Source organism: Periophthalmus magnuspinnatus, chromosome 18, assembly GCF_009829125.3.
Source record: "Periophthalmus magnuspinnatus isolate fPerMag1 chromosome 18, fPerMag1.2.pri, whole genome shotgun sequence".
NCBI classification, from domain to species: domain Eukaryota; kingdom Metazoa; phylum Chordata; class Actinopteri; order Gobiiformes; family Gobiidae; genus Periophthalmus; species Periophthalmus magnuspinnatus.
In genome coordinates this window covers 26,859,342-26,875,128 of record NC_047143.1, presented here as the reverse complement: position 1 = coordinate 26,875,128, position 15,787 = coordinate 26,859,342, and the positions used below count along the sequence as shown (strand labels likewise).

General features: G+C 44.7%; 1 protein-coding gene across 1 annotated transcript; it reads left to right on the top strand.

Moving 5' to 3' along the window:
• The first annotated feature begins 648 nt into the window (after nt 1-648).
• polr2a (RNA polymerase II subunit A) lies at nt 649-14,089 on the top strand. Its single transcript, XM_033983809.2, has 29 exons — nt 649-974; nt 1,562-1,694; nt 1,773-1,909; nt 1,990-2,163; nt 2,237-2,518; nt 2,606-2,767; nt 2,843-3,063; nt 3,133-3,265; nt 3,340-3,464; nt 3,537-3,747; nt 3,850-4,059; nt 4,308-4,476; nt 4,608-4,702; nt 4,933-5,136; nt 5,406-5,628; nt 5,796-5,979; nt 6,063-6,234; nt 6,641-6,746; nt 6,831-7,036; nt 8,288-8,551; nt 9,171-9,378; nt 9,454-9,554; nt 9,627-9,731; nt 9,798-9,980; nt 10,057-10,260; nt 10,330-10,516; nt 10,863-10,976; nt 11,059-11,208; nt 11,281-14,089. The coding sequence occupies exons 1-29, from the start codon at nt 888-890 to the stop codon at nt 12,429-12,431; spliced, it is 5,901 nt and encodes a 1,966-aa protein (XP_033839700.1). The 5' UTR covers nt 649-887; the 3' UTR covers nt 12,432-14,089.
• Nucleotides 14,090-15,787: the final 1,698 nt, after the last annotated feature.

Sequence of the window (15,787 nt, the reverse complement as noted above, 5' to 3'; positions counted from 1 at the left end):
TAAAAAAATATTTTGAACTCATCCTTCGGTGTATTTGAACAAACATATGCTGTTTTGTCTGAGAACTTGACAGGCCTCAGTACTGAGCCCCTTTTCTTTGAGCCCAGGCTGATGCAGCGCGAGACGAAGGGCAGAACAGAGATTTTTTTTATTTTTGCTCAGAGGGAAGAAAATCACCTCGGCAAACATCGGCAGTTGTCGGAAAGTGGGCGGATTTTGTTGAAATTATCCAAAACGAATGATGTTCTAAGCGGTCATTGGCTCTCTGCTTCTTTTTACTCCATATTTATGAGTAAAATGGCCAATCCCAGACATTTAAAATTAATATTCATGAGATGTATGCAAAATATTAGTAGAACCGCCTACTGTGTTTTGTGAAGCCAATAAAAATCACTCGACGTTAAACTAATGCCCGCCTTCGATTCTCATTGGCCACAATGTACAAGCGTGTCTGTTGATTGGCTGTACGTGTATTAAAATTATTTATTCATAGCCTGGCCCTGAATGGCCAATGAGCGTTTTACTACAGAGTAACATGTCCCTCCCCCCGAAGAGGCAGTCCCTGCTTCCGCGGCTGTGTAACCCCGTTGCAGCCGTTCACTCTATAAAAGCAAACGTTGGCCAGTCTGACTCTCAGAAGCGCTAAGAGCGCTCCACAGTGTAGATCAGGAAAAGGGAGGGGAACGGTCGGTGGCCGTTTAACTTAGGAGTAAAGAAAAGTAAATCGACCATAAAGTCAGCCGACCACTGAGGTCCAAGGGACATCGCCTTCGGAGACTTTCCGGTCACCGTTGGCGGCCTGACCAGAGTCGTGGCAACATTTTAGAGGCTGTTCCTGCTCACAAAGCGGCGTGCCGACGAAGGACGCGTCTCTTTGAATAGACAGGATGCACGGACCGCCCTCCGGCGACAGCGCATGCCCATTGCGCACGATCAAGAGGGTTCAATTCGGCATCATCAGCCCAGATGAGCTTGTAGGTTTTTATGGGAACAATGGGGTTTTGTGTATAACTCTTTTTACCGATCATACATTAGCGGCGCACTTGTATGTTATTTAGAGGTTAAACTGGCTTTTACCTTGTTTATTTTGCAAAACAAACTGTGTTAGCCTAGCATGCTAGCGGTTTCTTCTGTGAGCGACTAGCATCAGGCTAGGACTTTGTAAACTATAAGCACAACAATAACACAACTATGAACCTGGCTAACTCATGAATCAAACACACTTTATTTTTTATTGATTATTGCACTTGCCCATAAATGAGGCAGATTATTCTTCTTTTACGTGACTGTTTAATGTTATAAACTTGTACCAATGATGCACGCATGGAACCTGCTCAAAGCTTTTTTGCTTTTCTCATCCATAATAAAAAGTCAGGCCATTCTCCTCACATAGGTTCTGAGCTGTAGTCAATAAATAAAAATAACTTACAAAGTTAGTTTGTTGTATGTGTTTTTTACATTGAAGAAATGCTATTTGACCAAGTCAAAGAGAAGGACACATCTTTGGATTGTTTTAGCATATATATGATTGAATTGGGCGCTTTTGTTCATCTCTTTTTAGAAACGGATGTCAGTTACAGAAGGGGGAATTAAGTACCCCGAAACAACAGAAGGTGGGCGCCCTAAACTTGGTGGCCTTATGGACCCCAGGCAAGGCGTTATTGAACGGAGTGGGAGATGCCAGACCTGTGCAGGTTTTGTGGTGTTTTTTGGCTTTTAATTCTTGGACTGAAAACCGCTTATGAAATAACATTCAAATGTGTATTTTTCAGGGAACATGACAGAATGTCCGGGCCATTTTGGACATATAGAGCTGGCCAAACCAGTTTTTCATGTTGGATTTGTAACAAAAATCATGAAGGTTTTGCGCTGTGTGTGTTTTTTTTGCTCAAAGCTGTTAGTGGATGCAGTAAGTAGCTTTTAAATAACATTTTTTGAGTTAAATGGTTTCTAGGTTTAGTACTGACTTGTCTTTTTTCTCTGCTCCAGAACAATCCAAAGATCAAAGACATCCTTGCCAAGTCCAAAGGTCAACCCAGAAAACGACTGACCCATGTTTATGAACTCTGCAAAGGCAAAAACATCTGTGAAGGTGGAGAGGAGATGGACAACAAGTTTGGGATGGAGCAGCAGGAGACTGAAGAGGACATCACTAAGGAAAAGGTAATTGTTGCACTCAAATGTAACTCCAGATCTGCACTGAACAAAATATAAAGCCTTTTTGTTTTACATACAGGGTCATGGGGGGTGCGGACGTTACCAGCCGCGCATCAGACGATCTGGTCTGGAGCTGTATGCTGAGTGGAAGCACGTGAATGAAGATTCTCAGGAGAAAAAAATCCTCCTTAGTCCAGAGCGTGTCCATGAGATTTTCAAACGCATCTCAGATGAAGAGGACATCGTCTTGGGGATGGACCCAAAGTTTGCTCGCCCTGAGTGGATGATTGTCACGGTGTTGCCGGTGCCTCCACTGGCGGTGCGTCCTGCTGTGGTCATGCAGGGCTCCGCTCGCAACCAGGTACATTTTCACGCTACAATATTTTCTACATGTTTTAATATATCTTCAAGTCTAAATGAACTGAAATGAATTCTGTCTTTCCAACAGGACGATTTGACCCACAAATTGGCTGATATTGTCAAAATTAATAATCAGCTCAGAAGAAACGAGCAGAGCGGTGCTGCAGCTCATGTTATCGCTGAGGACGTTAAACTTCTCCAATTTCACGTGGCCACAATGGTGGACAATGAGCTTCCAGGACTGCCCAGGGTATGTGCACGTACAAACAAAACCGTGTCTGTATGGAAAGTGAATAGTAATGGCATGTTTTTTTCTTAATTGTAGGCAATGCAAAAATCTGGCCGTCCTCTAAAGTCCATCAAGCAGCGTCTAAAGGGAAAGGAAGGAAGAGTCCGAGGTAACCTTATGGGCAAACGTGTGGACTTCTCTGCCCGAACTGTCATTACACCTGATCCCAACCTGCAAATTGACCAAGTCGGCGTCCCAAGATCTATAGCAGCCAATATGACTTTTCCTGAAATTGTTACTCCCTTCAACATTGACAGGTAAACCCAGCTTCTTCAAATACAATTCAGTTAAAGTTTCTTGCTCACATTATTATTAATGTGTAACAGATTACAAGAGCTGGTGCGAAGAGGAAACAGTCAGTACCCAGGAGCCAAATACATCATTCGAGACAATGGAGATAGAATTGACCTGCGATTTCACCCAAAACCAAGTGACCTTCATTTGCAGATCGGCTATAAGGTAAGTTTCCTCAGGCAGCCTTATAACGGGACATTAAAGTGCTATTGTGCCTAATTATGATGCTCTTTCTATAGGTTGAAAGACACATGTGCGACGGTGACATCGTCATCTTCAATCGTCAGCCGACACTTCACAAAATGTCTATGATGGGGCACAGAGTACGAATTCTTCCATGGTCCACATTTCGACTAAATCTCAGGTACTAAATAAATAAAAGTCTTTGAAGTAACTTGTTGGACAAAGGTTTTTACGATCACGTCGCTTCCTCCAGTGTCACGACTCCGTATAACGCTGATTTTGACGGTGATGAGATGAACTTGCACCTGCCTCAGTCTCTGGAGACGAGAGCAGAGATCCAGGAGCTGGCCATGGTGCCTCGTATGATCGTGACGCCTCAGTCCAACAGACCCGTCATGGGCATCGTGCAGGACACGCTCACCGCCGTGCGCAAGTTTACCAAAAGAGACGTCTTCTTAGAGCGGGTAAACAGTGAACATGCAGCTACTCTCTGAGTGTGAGAGTGAGAGACACACTCTCTCACTCTCAAAAAGGAGCATTGTTAATTCTGTTTTTTCTTTCTTCAGGGTGAAGTCATGAACCTTCTCATGTTCTTGTCCACCTGGGATGGGAAAATGCCACAGCCTGCCATTCTGAAACCTCGGCCTCTGTGGACAGGAAAACAGATTTTCAGCCTTATCATTCCTGGACACATCAATGTGATCCGCACACACAGCACTCACCCCGACGACGAGGACAGTGGTCCATACAAGCACATTTCACCTGGTGACACCAAGGTACAGAGAAGGTTATATAACACCAGTGTGGATGAAGGGCTGGATTGTGTTACTTAAGTAAAAGTATAGATACAGAGGTAAAGAGTTACTCAAGTAAAAGTATCACATGAAAAAATCGACTTGAGTAAAAGTAACTGTTTAAAAATGTTCTTTAAGAGTGAAAAGTTACCTTCCACCACAGTTTAAAACTATGACTGCAGATCAGCTCCAGCTCTGTTTAACTGACTTGTCATGAACCTGTGTCGTAGGTCATTGTGGAGAACGGAGAGTTAATAATGGGAATTCTTTGCAAAAAATCTTTGGGAACGTCAGCCGGCTCTCTCGTCCACATCTCGTATCTGGAGATGGGCCATGACATCACCAGACTCTTCTATTCCAACATCCAGACAGTGGTCAACAACTGGCTCCTTATAGAGGGTGAGGAGGGGAGGGGCCGGGGGGACTGTGGGTGAGGAGGGGAGGGGCCGGGGGGGCTGTGGGTGAGGAGGGGAGGGGCCTGTGGTTGGTGCTATCGTCCGTTTCCTTTGACATAATCTTTTGGTGTTCAGGTCATTCCATCGGTATCGGTGACTCCATTGCTGATGCGAAGACGTATCTCGACATTCAGAATACGATCAAAAAGGCCAAACAGGATGTGATAGAAGTGAGTATAAAGTGCATTTATGGTTTAGAACGTTTACAGTTGAGGTTTACATCAGACGTTTACTTAGAAATGGACTTTTCAGAGCCATAACCATGTTGTTGTTGTTGTTGTCGTTTCCCCTCACCATGTATTCCCCCTGAAGCTGTATTTGGAGTGATTCGTGCTTGTTTGTGTAATCTTTAATCGCATATACCACTTTTATTCTTATTCATATGTTTGTCTTTTTCCAGGTTATCGAGAAAGCCCACAATAACGAACTGGAGCCGACCCCCGGTAACACACTAAGGCAGACCTTTGAGAACCAGGTGAATCGTATTCTCAACGATGCTCGAGACAAAACTGGATCCTCTGCCCAGAAGTCTCTGTCTGAATACAACAACTTCAAGTCCATGGTGGTGGCGGGTTCAAAAGGTTCCAAGATTAACATCTCACAGGTAAATGCCCCATCGATAAACGCAGCACATTGGGGCCGGGCGTTAATCAAATACAGACACTTTTTACACAACAACTCGTATGAACTCTCAGAACAAACAGGTGGCTTTGTTTACCCTTTAAAGGCAATATAAAGATACAGAGTCCACATGAATCCTAATTGTGATCTGTTTTGAACAAAATCATATGAATTTTTTTGCTCATCGCTCGTCCCGCCAGCTCATTATTACAACTGTAGATCTGAACATTAAAACGCTTCCTCCTCGCTCAGGTTATTGCTGTGGTGGGACAACAGAACGTGGAGGGTAAACGAATCCCCTTTGGTTTCAAACACCGCACGCTGCCTCACTTCATTAAAGACGACTATGGTCCCGAGAGCAGAGGCTTTGTGGAGAATTCGTACCTCGCTGGACTGACGCCAACGGAGTTCTTCTTCCACGCCATGGGAGGACGAGAGGGTCTGATCGACACAGCTGTCAAAACAGCCGAGACGGGTAAGGACGGCGAGTGTTTGTGTCAAAGGGACGTGTCTCTTATTCAATTCATTTTAGTTATATATCACATTTAAAACTATTTGCTGACGAAAGGAAAAGAACAATAAAACACCTGTATATCCTGTCTGGTGTTTTCAGTAAATGTTAAATTTGTTTTGTAATACCAGGTTACATCCAGCGTCGTCTGATCAAATCTATGGAGTCTGTCATGGTGAAGTACGACGGCACCGTCCGAAACTCAATCAACCAAGTGGTGCAGCTGCGTTACGGCGAGGACGGTTTGGCCGGAGAGAACGTCGAGTTTCAGAACCTGGCAACAGTGAAGCCCTCGCACAAAGCCTTTGAGAAGAAGTAAGAGAACGCGCTTACAGAGGAGATCCACAAAAATAACTGTTGCTTTAATTAACTTTTGTTCATACATTTTGTAAATAAAGGTTCAGATTCGATTGCACCAACGAACGAGCGCTGAAGCGGACACTACAGGAAGACATCGTGAAAGACGTGCTGACCAATGCCCACGTCCAGAGCGCTTTGGAAAGAGAGTTTGAAAAGATGAGAGAAGATCGAGACGTCCTCAGGGCCATTTTCCCCACTGGAGACAGCAAGGTTTGTTCAAGCGTTAACTGCATCGTGTCAAACCTGTTTATATAAATGGACGTAGCTAACCTGCTAGCTGCCGCGTTCAAACAGGAATTGATCATGGGCTGCACCTCCTGCCCCGTCGACTCTGGTTCTAATTTACTTTCTCTTTAAAACCCTGTCGCCCCTCTCTTTGTAACTGCTGTCATTTTGTTTTTAAAATGTTCGTATTAACCTGCCCCACGTCATTCTGGTATTTTTTTTCTATGTTTGTTTCCAAAAATCAAGATTTGACCATGGATCCCTAGCATCTTATGGGCCCAGAATTGAACCCTATTTCCATTAATTTATATTATAGGGGGGCCCATGTGAAACGTTTCTGTTGACGTCCCCGTGTGTTTAATATTAATTCAAATATGTGCTCTTTGTACAGGTGGTGCTTCCTTGTAATTTGGCTAGAATGATCTGGAATGCTCAGAAGATTTTCCGTATCAACACACGAACGCCAACAGATCTGCATCCGCTGCGAGTCGTTGACGGTAAGAAAACGGTTTTGAATCATCTCCAGGTGATTATTTATTACGATAAACGTGACGTAAATCCCATTCTTTTCACATTCTCAGGGCTTAAGGACCTCAGTAAGAAGCTGATCATCGTAAACGGCGACGACCCGCTGAGCAGACAGGCCCAAGAAAACGCCACTCTGCTTTTCAACATCCACCTGCGCTCCACCCTGTGCTCCAGACGTATGACGGAGGAGTTTCGACTTTCTACCGAGGCGTTTGACTGGCTCCTGGGAGAGATCGAGACCAAATTCAACCAGTCCATTGTACGTACTCAACCTCATTTTATTCTTCAACCCAGGATCATTAAGACCAGAGCTGCTTCTGTACAGCACGAGTCGTACACAAAGTAACTCAAAGTGCTCTACAGAATGAGAAGTAATCATCATAAAATTCACATTAAACGAGAACAGTGCAGAATAAAACTCTAAACAGCTAAACAGAACCGTTTGAGTCTGGATTTAAACATTGTCAAAGTAGAGGCCTTGTCTGTCATTTTTATTTTAACTTTTTTTAGCCGCAGCCCTCGTGTGTGCGCCGTCCGAGCTGCTGTCATATCATAAATTCGTAACCACAAAACATCACTACAACAGCCAATAAAATGCAGCGTCGTAAAAATAATTTAAAGACGATTTTATGATTCTGCTCTCATAAAGCCGTAAAGTTAAACTGCAGCATTCTCATCCATATTACCCATTAGAATGTCCTCTGCAAATAATAACCCCCAGTCCACAAGACAACGCCGTGAATCCAGTTTGAAGTGTTTTAAAAAGTAAAAAGGAAAGCGTAGATCCTCGCGTGTCTCTGTTTACGTCCACGCAGTGAGAATCAGGCTGAAACGGCTGCAGATTAGCGATAGCAACTCTACTTCCTGTTTGTTTATCTCCAGCCTTCTGTGCATTAAAAACGTTTATCTGAACCACTGCTCCACATTTCACTAATGATAATAACGCGGTTCTGACGTGTGTAAAGCGTAAGTGTTTTATGTGCCACAGATCAGAGCTTTACAGAGCGAGTCGTTTTACTGTGGATAGGAAACAGCTGACTCCAGGTGCGCTCGTGACGTTTAGCTTGTGGTGTGCGAGCTCTTCACTGTCATGTCTTTGCTCTCTGAGATTTAAAACCTTATCCTATCCTCCTCGTGTTTGTGGTCTGCGCTTTTTTTCGCACATTTGCAAATCATCTAAAGCTCTTATATTACACAAAATTGACCCTTGTGACTTTAAAACATGTTCTAATGCTGCTAAAACTCAAAAACAGACTTGGAGTTGTGTTTTGTTTCATTCACACATGTTTTAGTAACTCTTAACTATTAGTCTGTCTCCATCTTCAAAGCTCAAACTGCTCTGTTCCTGTGACATCGTGAAGTGTCAGTTTTCAAATTAACAACACATCATTACAACTTAGATCATAAAGTAGCAGAACCTGGTCCGTTTAAGGCTGTAGATCCTGCAGTGTGTGTGGCTCTAGTCTTTACGATGGAATAAAACTACATTGATTTTCCCGTTTAATCTCAGGCACATCCAGGGGAGATGGTCGGCGCTCTCGCTGCTCAGTCGTTGGGAGAACCAGCCACACAGATGACACTGAACACTTTCCATTACGCCGGCGTGTCGGCCAAGAACGTAACGCTGGGTGTGCCTCGTCTCAAAGAGCTGATCAACATCTCCAAGAGGCCCAAGACTCCCTCGCTCACCGTGTTTCTGTTGGGCCAAGCCGCCAGGGATGCGGAGCGCGCCAAGGACATTCTCTGCCGTCTGGAGCACACCACACTCAGAAAGGTAAACGCGCCGGAATATTTAACACTTGAGTTGAAAAGACAAAAGTGTGTGACCCTGTTCACCTTTTCTGGAAGTTCCTGTGGGCGACGCATCGTCATTTGGGTTTTATTATTTAGTTTGGAGCTGCCGATCTTGACAGTAAATGAGTTCTAAAGCGACTACAGAGCCTTTTTAAATCTTAACAGAGGTTTTAACGGCAAAACTTTTCCCAAATTGTTCATTGAAAGTAACGGGATTTCCAGAAGTGCCACCACAAAGAAAGTGCGGCTTAATCTGTAGGGAAAAAATGGGCAGAACCAAATAAAGTCAATAGTTTGGGGGATTTTCCTGATAACAATATTTGTGCTAAAATCTGTAATGTTCAAATATCACATCAAAATGAAATTACTCCTCGATTAATCCGATTGGAAAGTGACCTACCTCCTCTCAAATGTAGTGAAGTGAAAGTATCCAGTGATTAAAAATACTGTACTTTACTACTTTGTTACGTTCCACTTCTGCTTACACCTCAAAAAGCTAAAATGTGTATCTCCAAATGTTGATCTTATCCATTTATACTGAAACATTCTCTCATCTTTTGTCTTATTGTTTCAAACGTGAATGAATTGATTTGTTTCAGGTGACCGCAAATACCGCCATCTACTACGACCCCAACCCTCAGAACACGGTGGTGGCAGAGGACCAGGAGTGGGTGAACGTTTACTACGAGATGCCGGACTTTGACGTCACTCGTATATCGCCGTGGTTACTGCGCATCGAGCTCGACCGCAAACACATGACTGACCGCAAGCTGACTATGGAGCAGATCGCAGAAAAGATTAACGCAGGTGAGAGTCGAGGGCGAACGTCTGGATTATTTACATTTGTTAAGATGTGGTGAGTTATACTTATTTTCTGTAAAGGGTTTGGAGACGACCTGAACTGTATCTTTAACGACGACAACGCGGAGAAGCTGGTGCTGCGGATCAGAATCATGAACAGTGATGAAAACAAGTTCCAAGACGTAAGTGACTTTTAAAATAATGTGGTAAATGAATGTCATAATCCTCACCACGTTTAACCCCGTGCGCTTCAGGACGAGGAGGTGGTGGATAAAATGGACGATGATGTTTTTCTGCGCTGCATCGAGTCCAACATGCTCACAGACATGACTCTGCAGGGAATCGAACAGATCAGCAAGGTACAGCCACAAAACACAAATGTAACGCACTTCAGATCCAGCTGAACTCACACCTCCGTCCCTCAGGTCTACATGCACCTGCCTCAGACGGACAACAAGAAGAAGATCATCATCACAGAGGACGGAGAGTTCAAGGCTCTGCAGGAGTGGATCCTGGAGACAGACGGAGTCAGTCTGATGAGAGTCCTCAGCGAGAAGGACGTGGACCCGGTCAGGACGACCTCCAATGACATCGTGGAGATATTCACGGTAAAACAAGTTTATAGATATAAGTTTATCTGGAGAAAAGCAGGTGCTGAAGTGTTGGACTGTGGCTCTCGTGCAGGTTTTGGGGATCGAGGCCGTGCGTAAGGCTCTGGAGAGGGAGTTGTACCACGTCATCTCCTTCGACGGTTCTTATGTGAACTATCGGCACTTGGCTTTACTCTGTGACACTATGACCTGCAGAGGTCATTTAATGGCCATCACACGTCACGGCATCAACCGACAGGACACGGGCCCGCTCATGAAGTGCTCCTTTGAGGAGACGGTGAGTCAGATGTTTAAGGTGAAGTCTCACTATCGTCACATGTGGCTTCACTGTATCTGTGTGGTTCAGGTGGATGTGCTGATGGAGGCCTCGTCTCACGGTGAGGTGGATCCGATGAAGGGCGTGTCTGAGAACATCATGCTCGGACAACTCGCTCCAGCGGGAACGGGCTGCTTTGACCTGCTGCTGGACGCAGAGAAGTGCAAATACGGCATGGAAATCCCCACAAACATACCAGGCATCAGTGTGGCTGGACGTAAGTCACAGATTTACCACAGGGTTCACACAAATCAATTTAATGTGTATGGATGTACACGCAGTACTTTCATCTGTGTACTGCTGTACACTCAGTATATACTCGTGTGTATTGCTGTATACTCAGTATATACTCGTGTGTACTGCTGTACACTCAGTATATACTTGTGTGTACTGCTGTACACTCAGTATATACTCGTGTGTACTGCTGTACACTCAGTAAATACTTGTGTGTACTGCTGTACACTCAGTATATACTCGTGTGTACTGCTGTACACTCAGTATATACTCGTGTGTACTGCTGTATACTCTATATACTTGTGTACTGATGCCTTTCCTATTTGCAGCCACTGGAATGTTCTTTGGTTCGGTGCCCAGTCCCATGAGCGGCATGTCCCCTGCCATGACCCCCTGGAACACGGGGGCGACTCCGGCGTACGGGGCCTGGTCTCCCAGTGTGGGTGAGTGGATCTGTGGACCTGAGCTCGTCTGATTCTCGTCTGTGACTCTTTACTCAGTGCTGCCCTCTATGTCCCGTCACAGGCAGCGGCATGACCCCGGGAGCGGCGGGTTTCTCCCCCAGTGCGGCGTCCGACGCGAGCGGGTTCTCTCCTGGGTACTCGCCCGCCTGGTCCCCCACCCCGGGCTCCCCGGGGTCCCCGGGGCCCGCGAGTCCGTACATTCCGTCTCCAGGTGAGGCTCAGGTTAAACTGCAGCAAACACAAAGTTTAAGAAAATCCATTTTTAACTGATGTTGTTTTTCAGGAGGAGCCATGTCTCCCAATTACTCCCCCACGTCTCCCGCGTACGAGCCTCGCTCTCCTGGTGGATACACTCCTCAGAGCCCGGGCTACTCCCCCACCTCCCCCTCGTATTCCCCCACCTCCCCCTCTTACTCCCCCACCAGCCCCAACTACAGCCCCACCTCCCCCTCCTACTCCCCCACCTCCCCCAGTTACTCGCCCACTTCTCCCTCGTATTCTCCCACGTCTCCCTCTTACTCCCCCACGTCGCCTTCGTACTCGCCCACCTCTCCCTCCTACTCCCCCACCTCCCCCTCGTACTCCCCCACGTCGCCGAGCTACAGCCCGACGTCGCCGAGCTACAGCCCCACCTCCCCCAGCTACTCCCCCACCTCTCCCTCGTACTCCCCCACCTCCCCCTCATACTCCCCCACGTCCCCGTCGTACTCCCCGACGTCCCCGTCCTACTCCCCCACCTCCCCCTCCTACTCCCCCACCAGCCCCAGCTACAGCCCCACGTCCCCCAACTACACCCCCACGTCGCCCAGCTACTCCCCAACGTCGCCCTCCTACTCGCCCACCTCCCCCTCGTACTCCCCCACCTCGCCGAACTACACCCCGACCAGCCCCAACTACTCCCCCACGTCCCCTTCGTACTCCCCCACCTCCCCCTCCTACTCGCCCTCCAGTCCACGCTACACACCCCAGTCCCCGACCTACACCCCCAGCTCGCCCTCGTACAGCCCGAGTTCCCCGTCGTACTCGCCCACCTCCCCCAAATACACCCCCACCTCCCCCTCCTACAGCCCCAGCTCTCCAGAATACACCCCCACGTCCCCGAAGTACTCGCCTACGTCGCCAAAGTACTCCCCCACTTCGCCCAAGTACTCGCCGACCTCCCCGACGTATTCACCCACTACACCCAAATACAGCCCCACCTCTCCCACCTACTCGCCCACGTCTCCAACCTACACCCCTACGAGCCCCAAATACTCCCCCACGTCTCCTACCTACTCCCCCACCTCCCCCAAATACTCCCCGACCTCCCCCACCTACTCACCCACCAGTCCTAAAGGCTCCACCTACAGCCCCACCTCTCCCGGATACAGCCCCACGTCGCCCACCTACAGCCCGGCCATCAGCCCCGACGACAGCGACGAGGAGAACAACTGAGCCGCGCAGAAACGGTTGATGGGAAATCCTGAGAAGAAGAAGATGTAGACAAAACTATAATGTACAAAAAAGACTTGAACTGCTTTGCCTGAAGAAGAAAAGGCTGCCTTTTGAAACTAGTTTTTTCAATTTCCACATGGGGGTGTTGAAGATGTAAACTACAGGCCCAGGAGGGTTTGAAACGCAGAAGAAGATGCAGAAAACGCCCCTCTAACTTTACAGTTTACAACAACTGGTCTCCTCCTGTTCCTCCAGTACAGTTCTATACTTCCAAGACATCGATGAGTATGAATTTCAAAACAAGACATCCAAATTCTGAGTTTTTTAGGTTTTCAAAAGTAAATATTTGTTACTTTTGAAGAATACGCCTAAACAACTCGTGATTCAGGAGTAACTGGAGAGAGACACTGGCTCGGGCTTGTCAGTGCAGACCACACAAACTACATCTGTGTATGTAGGCTTTGCTCTTCCTACTTCAACCCCTTAAAAACACCTACGCGATGTCTCGTTACATCTACCAGCATTCTCTCGTCTTGCATCAAAAGCAAAAACACTTCCATAGATTTCTTCCCTTTGCAATGGGATTTAAGAAGTTTATATGAAAATAGAAGTCAGAAAGATTGTTCTGGCTTTAATTTTGATTCTAGAAAGAAATGGGGCTCGTGGATTTACAAAGTTGCTGCTTCTTTTATTGTTTGCATGAGTAGCAAATGTTAAAACAGTTTAATCAAGCTATAGGTTGGTATTTTTCAAAATCCTCTGCTTTATAATCGTAGCCCCATTTCTGATCTGACATGTATCCAGTTAGTTTTATTTGGGAAATTCACTTTATTTAAGACAAATGACTATGATTACTATCTGTGTGAATACAAATAGAGCAAAATAAGAAGTTTGTTTTTCTTGTTTGCTTTTGGTGATGCGTAAAACTGTTTGCAAGAGGCTCATGTTCTCTGTGGATGAAGGGCCAGAGGACTGTAGCAGACCTGTGTCTTTCTGCTCTTTCCAAAGCATTTAGTTTGACTTTGCATTTTCAGAAACTCAAAGGCCATTTCATATTTCACACAACAGGGTAACGGTCAAGTTTCCATCAGAAAACACCTCTGCATTAGTGTGAAATTATGACACAGGGGTGGACTTGTCTGTGCTAAAACATATTTATTTGACTTTTTTTAATGAAGTATTTGCTGATTCTCCTCTTCCCCTTCATCCACTTTGTCCCAATTTCTGAAATCAGTGTTTTTGTTTTTTTTTTTCTACACATGTTTGTACCTGTGACGAGGTTAATCATGGGGTGTGTGTTTCTGATGTTACCAGGAGTCCTGTAGTAAGTACCTAATTAATTGATTAATAGCCTTTGATTTTCAGTTAGACTGCCTTAAATCGACAGTTTGTTTCAGTCACTGCACTTACTAAACTGGAGGGCTGATGTTTTCCATAGTCTCCCCCAGTTGCGTCCCCTGCTGCTGTCTTAAGTGCGCTGTTTATAGAGTGGTACATCGGGGCTCCTGGAGAGTGAATGTGAGTGTGTGACGTCAAGACGACAAAAACGAAGGTTTAACTTAATTGCCACTGTATAAAAATCTGCTCATAATCTCATTCTTTGTGTCTCTGTTCTGTTTGTTTTTGGACTTGGAAAAATTAATAAAAACCTTTTACTATATATTGTCGACTCATTGTTTGTTTTTTGAGTTTCAAATTATGTTACCGACTTTAGCCACAAGATGTCACTGTTCTAGTGATGCCAAGTGCCACTGTATAAAAATCTGCTCATAATCTCATTCTTTGTCTCTTCTGTTCGTTTTTAGAATTGGGAATATTAATAAAACCCCTTTACTATATATTATCAGCACATTTATTTATATATATATATATATATATATATATATATATATATATATATATATATATATATATATATAATTTTTTATTATTATTTTTTTGATTGATTTGTTTTTTGTTTGGTTTTTTGAGTTTCAAGTGACGTTACAGACCTTAGCCACAAGATGTCAGTGTTCTAATAACCTGCAACTCCCTAAGTCCCACTGTATAAAAATTTACTCATAATCTAATTCTTTATGTTTTTGACCTTGGAAAATTTAAGACAAACCTTTAACTATATATTTTCGACATTTATTGAGTTTCAAGTGAAGTTACGGACTGGCTACAAAATGTCACTGTTCTAATAATACTCCCTCAGTGCCACTGTATAGAAATCTGCTCATAATCTTTGTTTTTGGACTTGGAAAATTTAAGAAAAAACTTTTACTTTACGGCTCGTTATGTTTATTTTGTTATTATTATTTTTTATTTGTTGTTGTTTCAAGTGACGTTACGGACGTTGGCCACAAGATGTCAGTGTCGCTCGTTCTCTCTCAGTGCTACAGATGCTATGCTAGCCTGGACGTGACTAATCTTCAAATTATTATATAAATTAACGGTTCTAAATGCGATATTTGGTGTCCTCACCTCCCGTTTCTCACGTGAATCTTCAAAATGCGCTTTAAAAACAAACAAGGTAATGGAAACGCAAAGCTTTTCGAAACAAGGTGAAGTTACAACGAGCCGTTTATTTCATCTTTTTTTTTTTTTTTTTTAATACTATGTTGTCAGACAGTATTTAGGTGGTATTTGTGTTTATTTCTATTCTCAAAAAAATAAAAAAAAATTCTTACATTAGTTATTGGTGTTTGAGACGCTACCTCAATTTGGCCTCTAGAGGGCACTTGTCTCCACACAGAAAACCACGTGACTTTGCATGATTTGAGCTACAGTCAGCAGAAACCACATGACAGGTCTGAATGAGCAGATGCTGCAGGTCACAAGCTCATGTCCCAGTGTCTTTAAAGTGCTGTAGACAACTTTAGAATGAGTAAAATGTCAAAAACAGGTCCGATGTGGAACTTGTATTGACTCATCTGTCTTTTCAGAGCTTTTGATCGGCCAACATCACCCAGGCCTTTCATGAGGAAACAACTAGACCTAAATCCAAATGGACCATGTGACCCTCTCAGGTGAATAATCCCAGTATTTACACATAAGAGCAGTAATATTGGTTTTCTGAGCAGACCCAGGTCCTTTGGTGATCACTGACGCACTAAACTAGTTATGAAACTCACTGAGGTTTACCCAGAATGCCTCAGGGCTGTTAGTTGCAGTTGCACAAATCCATTAATCTGACCTCTCTGTGGAAAATATGAGTCACGACATCACTCATAAGCGTTACATACATTATTGCAGGGTGTGTGTGTGAGTGTGTGTGTGAGTGTGTGTGATACTGAGGGAAGCCTGATGACTGTTTTTATGGAGGGTTGCCCTAGTAATTATGAAATCACTGTTTATAATGAATTCCTTGTCCA

What these genes read in the sequence shown, in the direction of transcription:
- polr2a (XM_033983809.2), top strand. Translation starts at nt 888, where the DNA reads ATGCACGGACCGCCCTCCGGCGACAGCGCATGCCCATTGCGCACGATC. An exon ending in AGGACATCACTAAGGAAAAG is followed by an intron (nt 2,164 to 2,236) that starts GTAATTGTTGCA and finishes TTTTACATACAG; the next exon opens with GGTCATGGGGGGTGCGGACG. An exon ending in AGTGCTCCTTTGAGGAGACG is followed by an intron (nt 10,261 to 10,329) that starts GTGAGTCAGATG and finishes TGTGTGGTTCAG; the next exon opens with GTGGATGTGCTGATGGAGGC.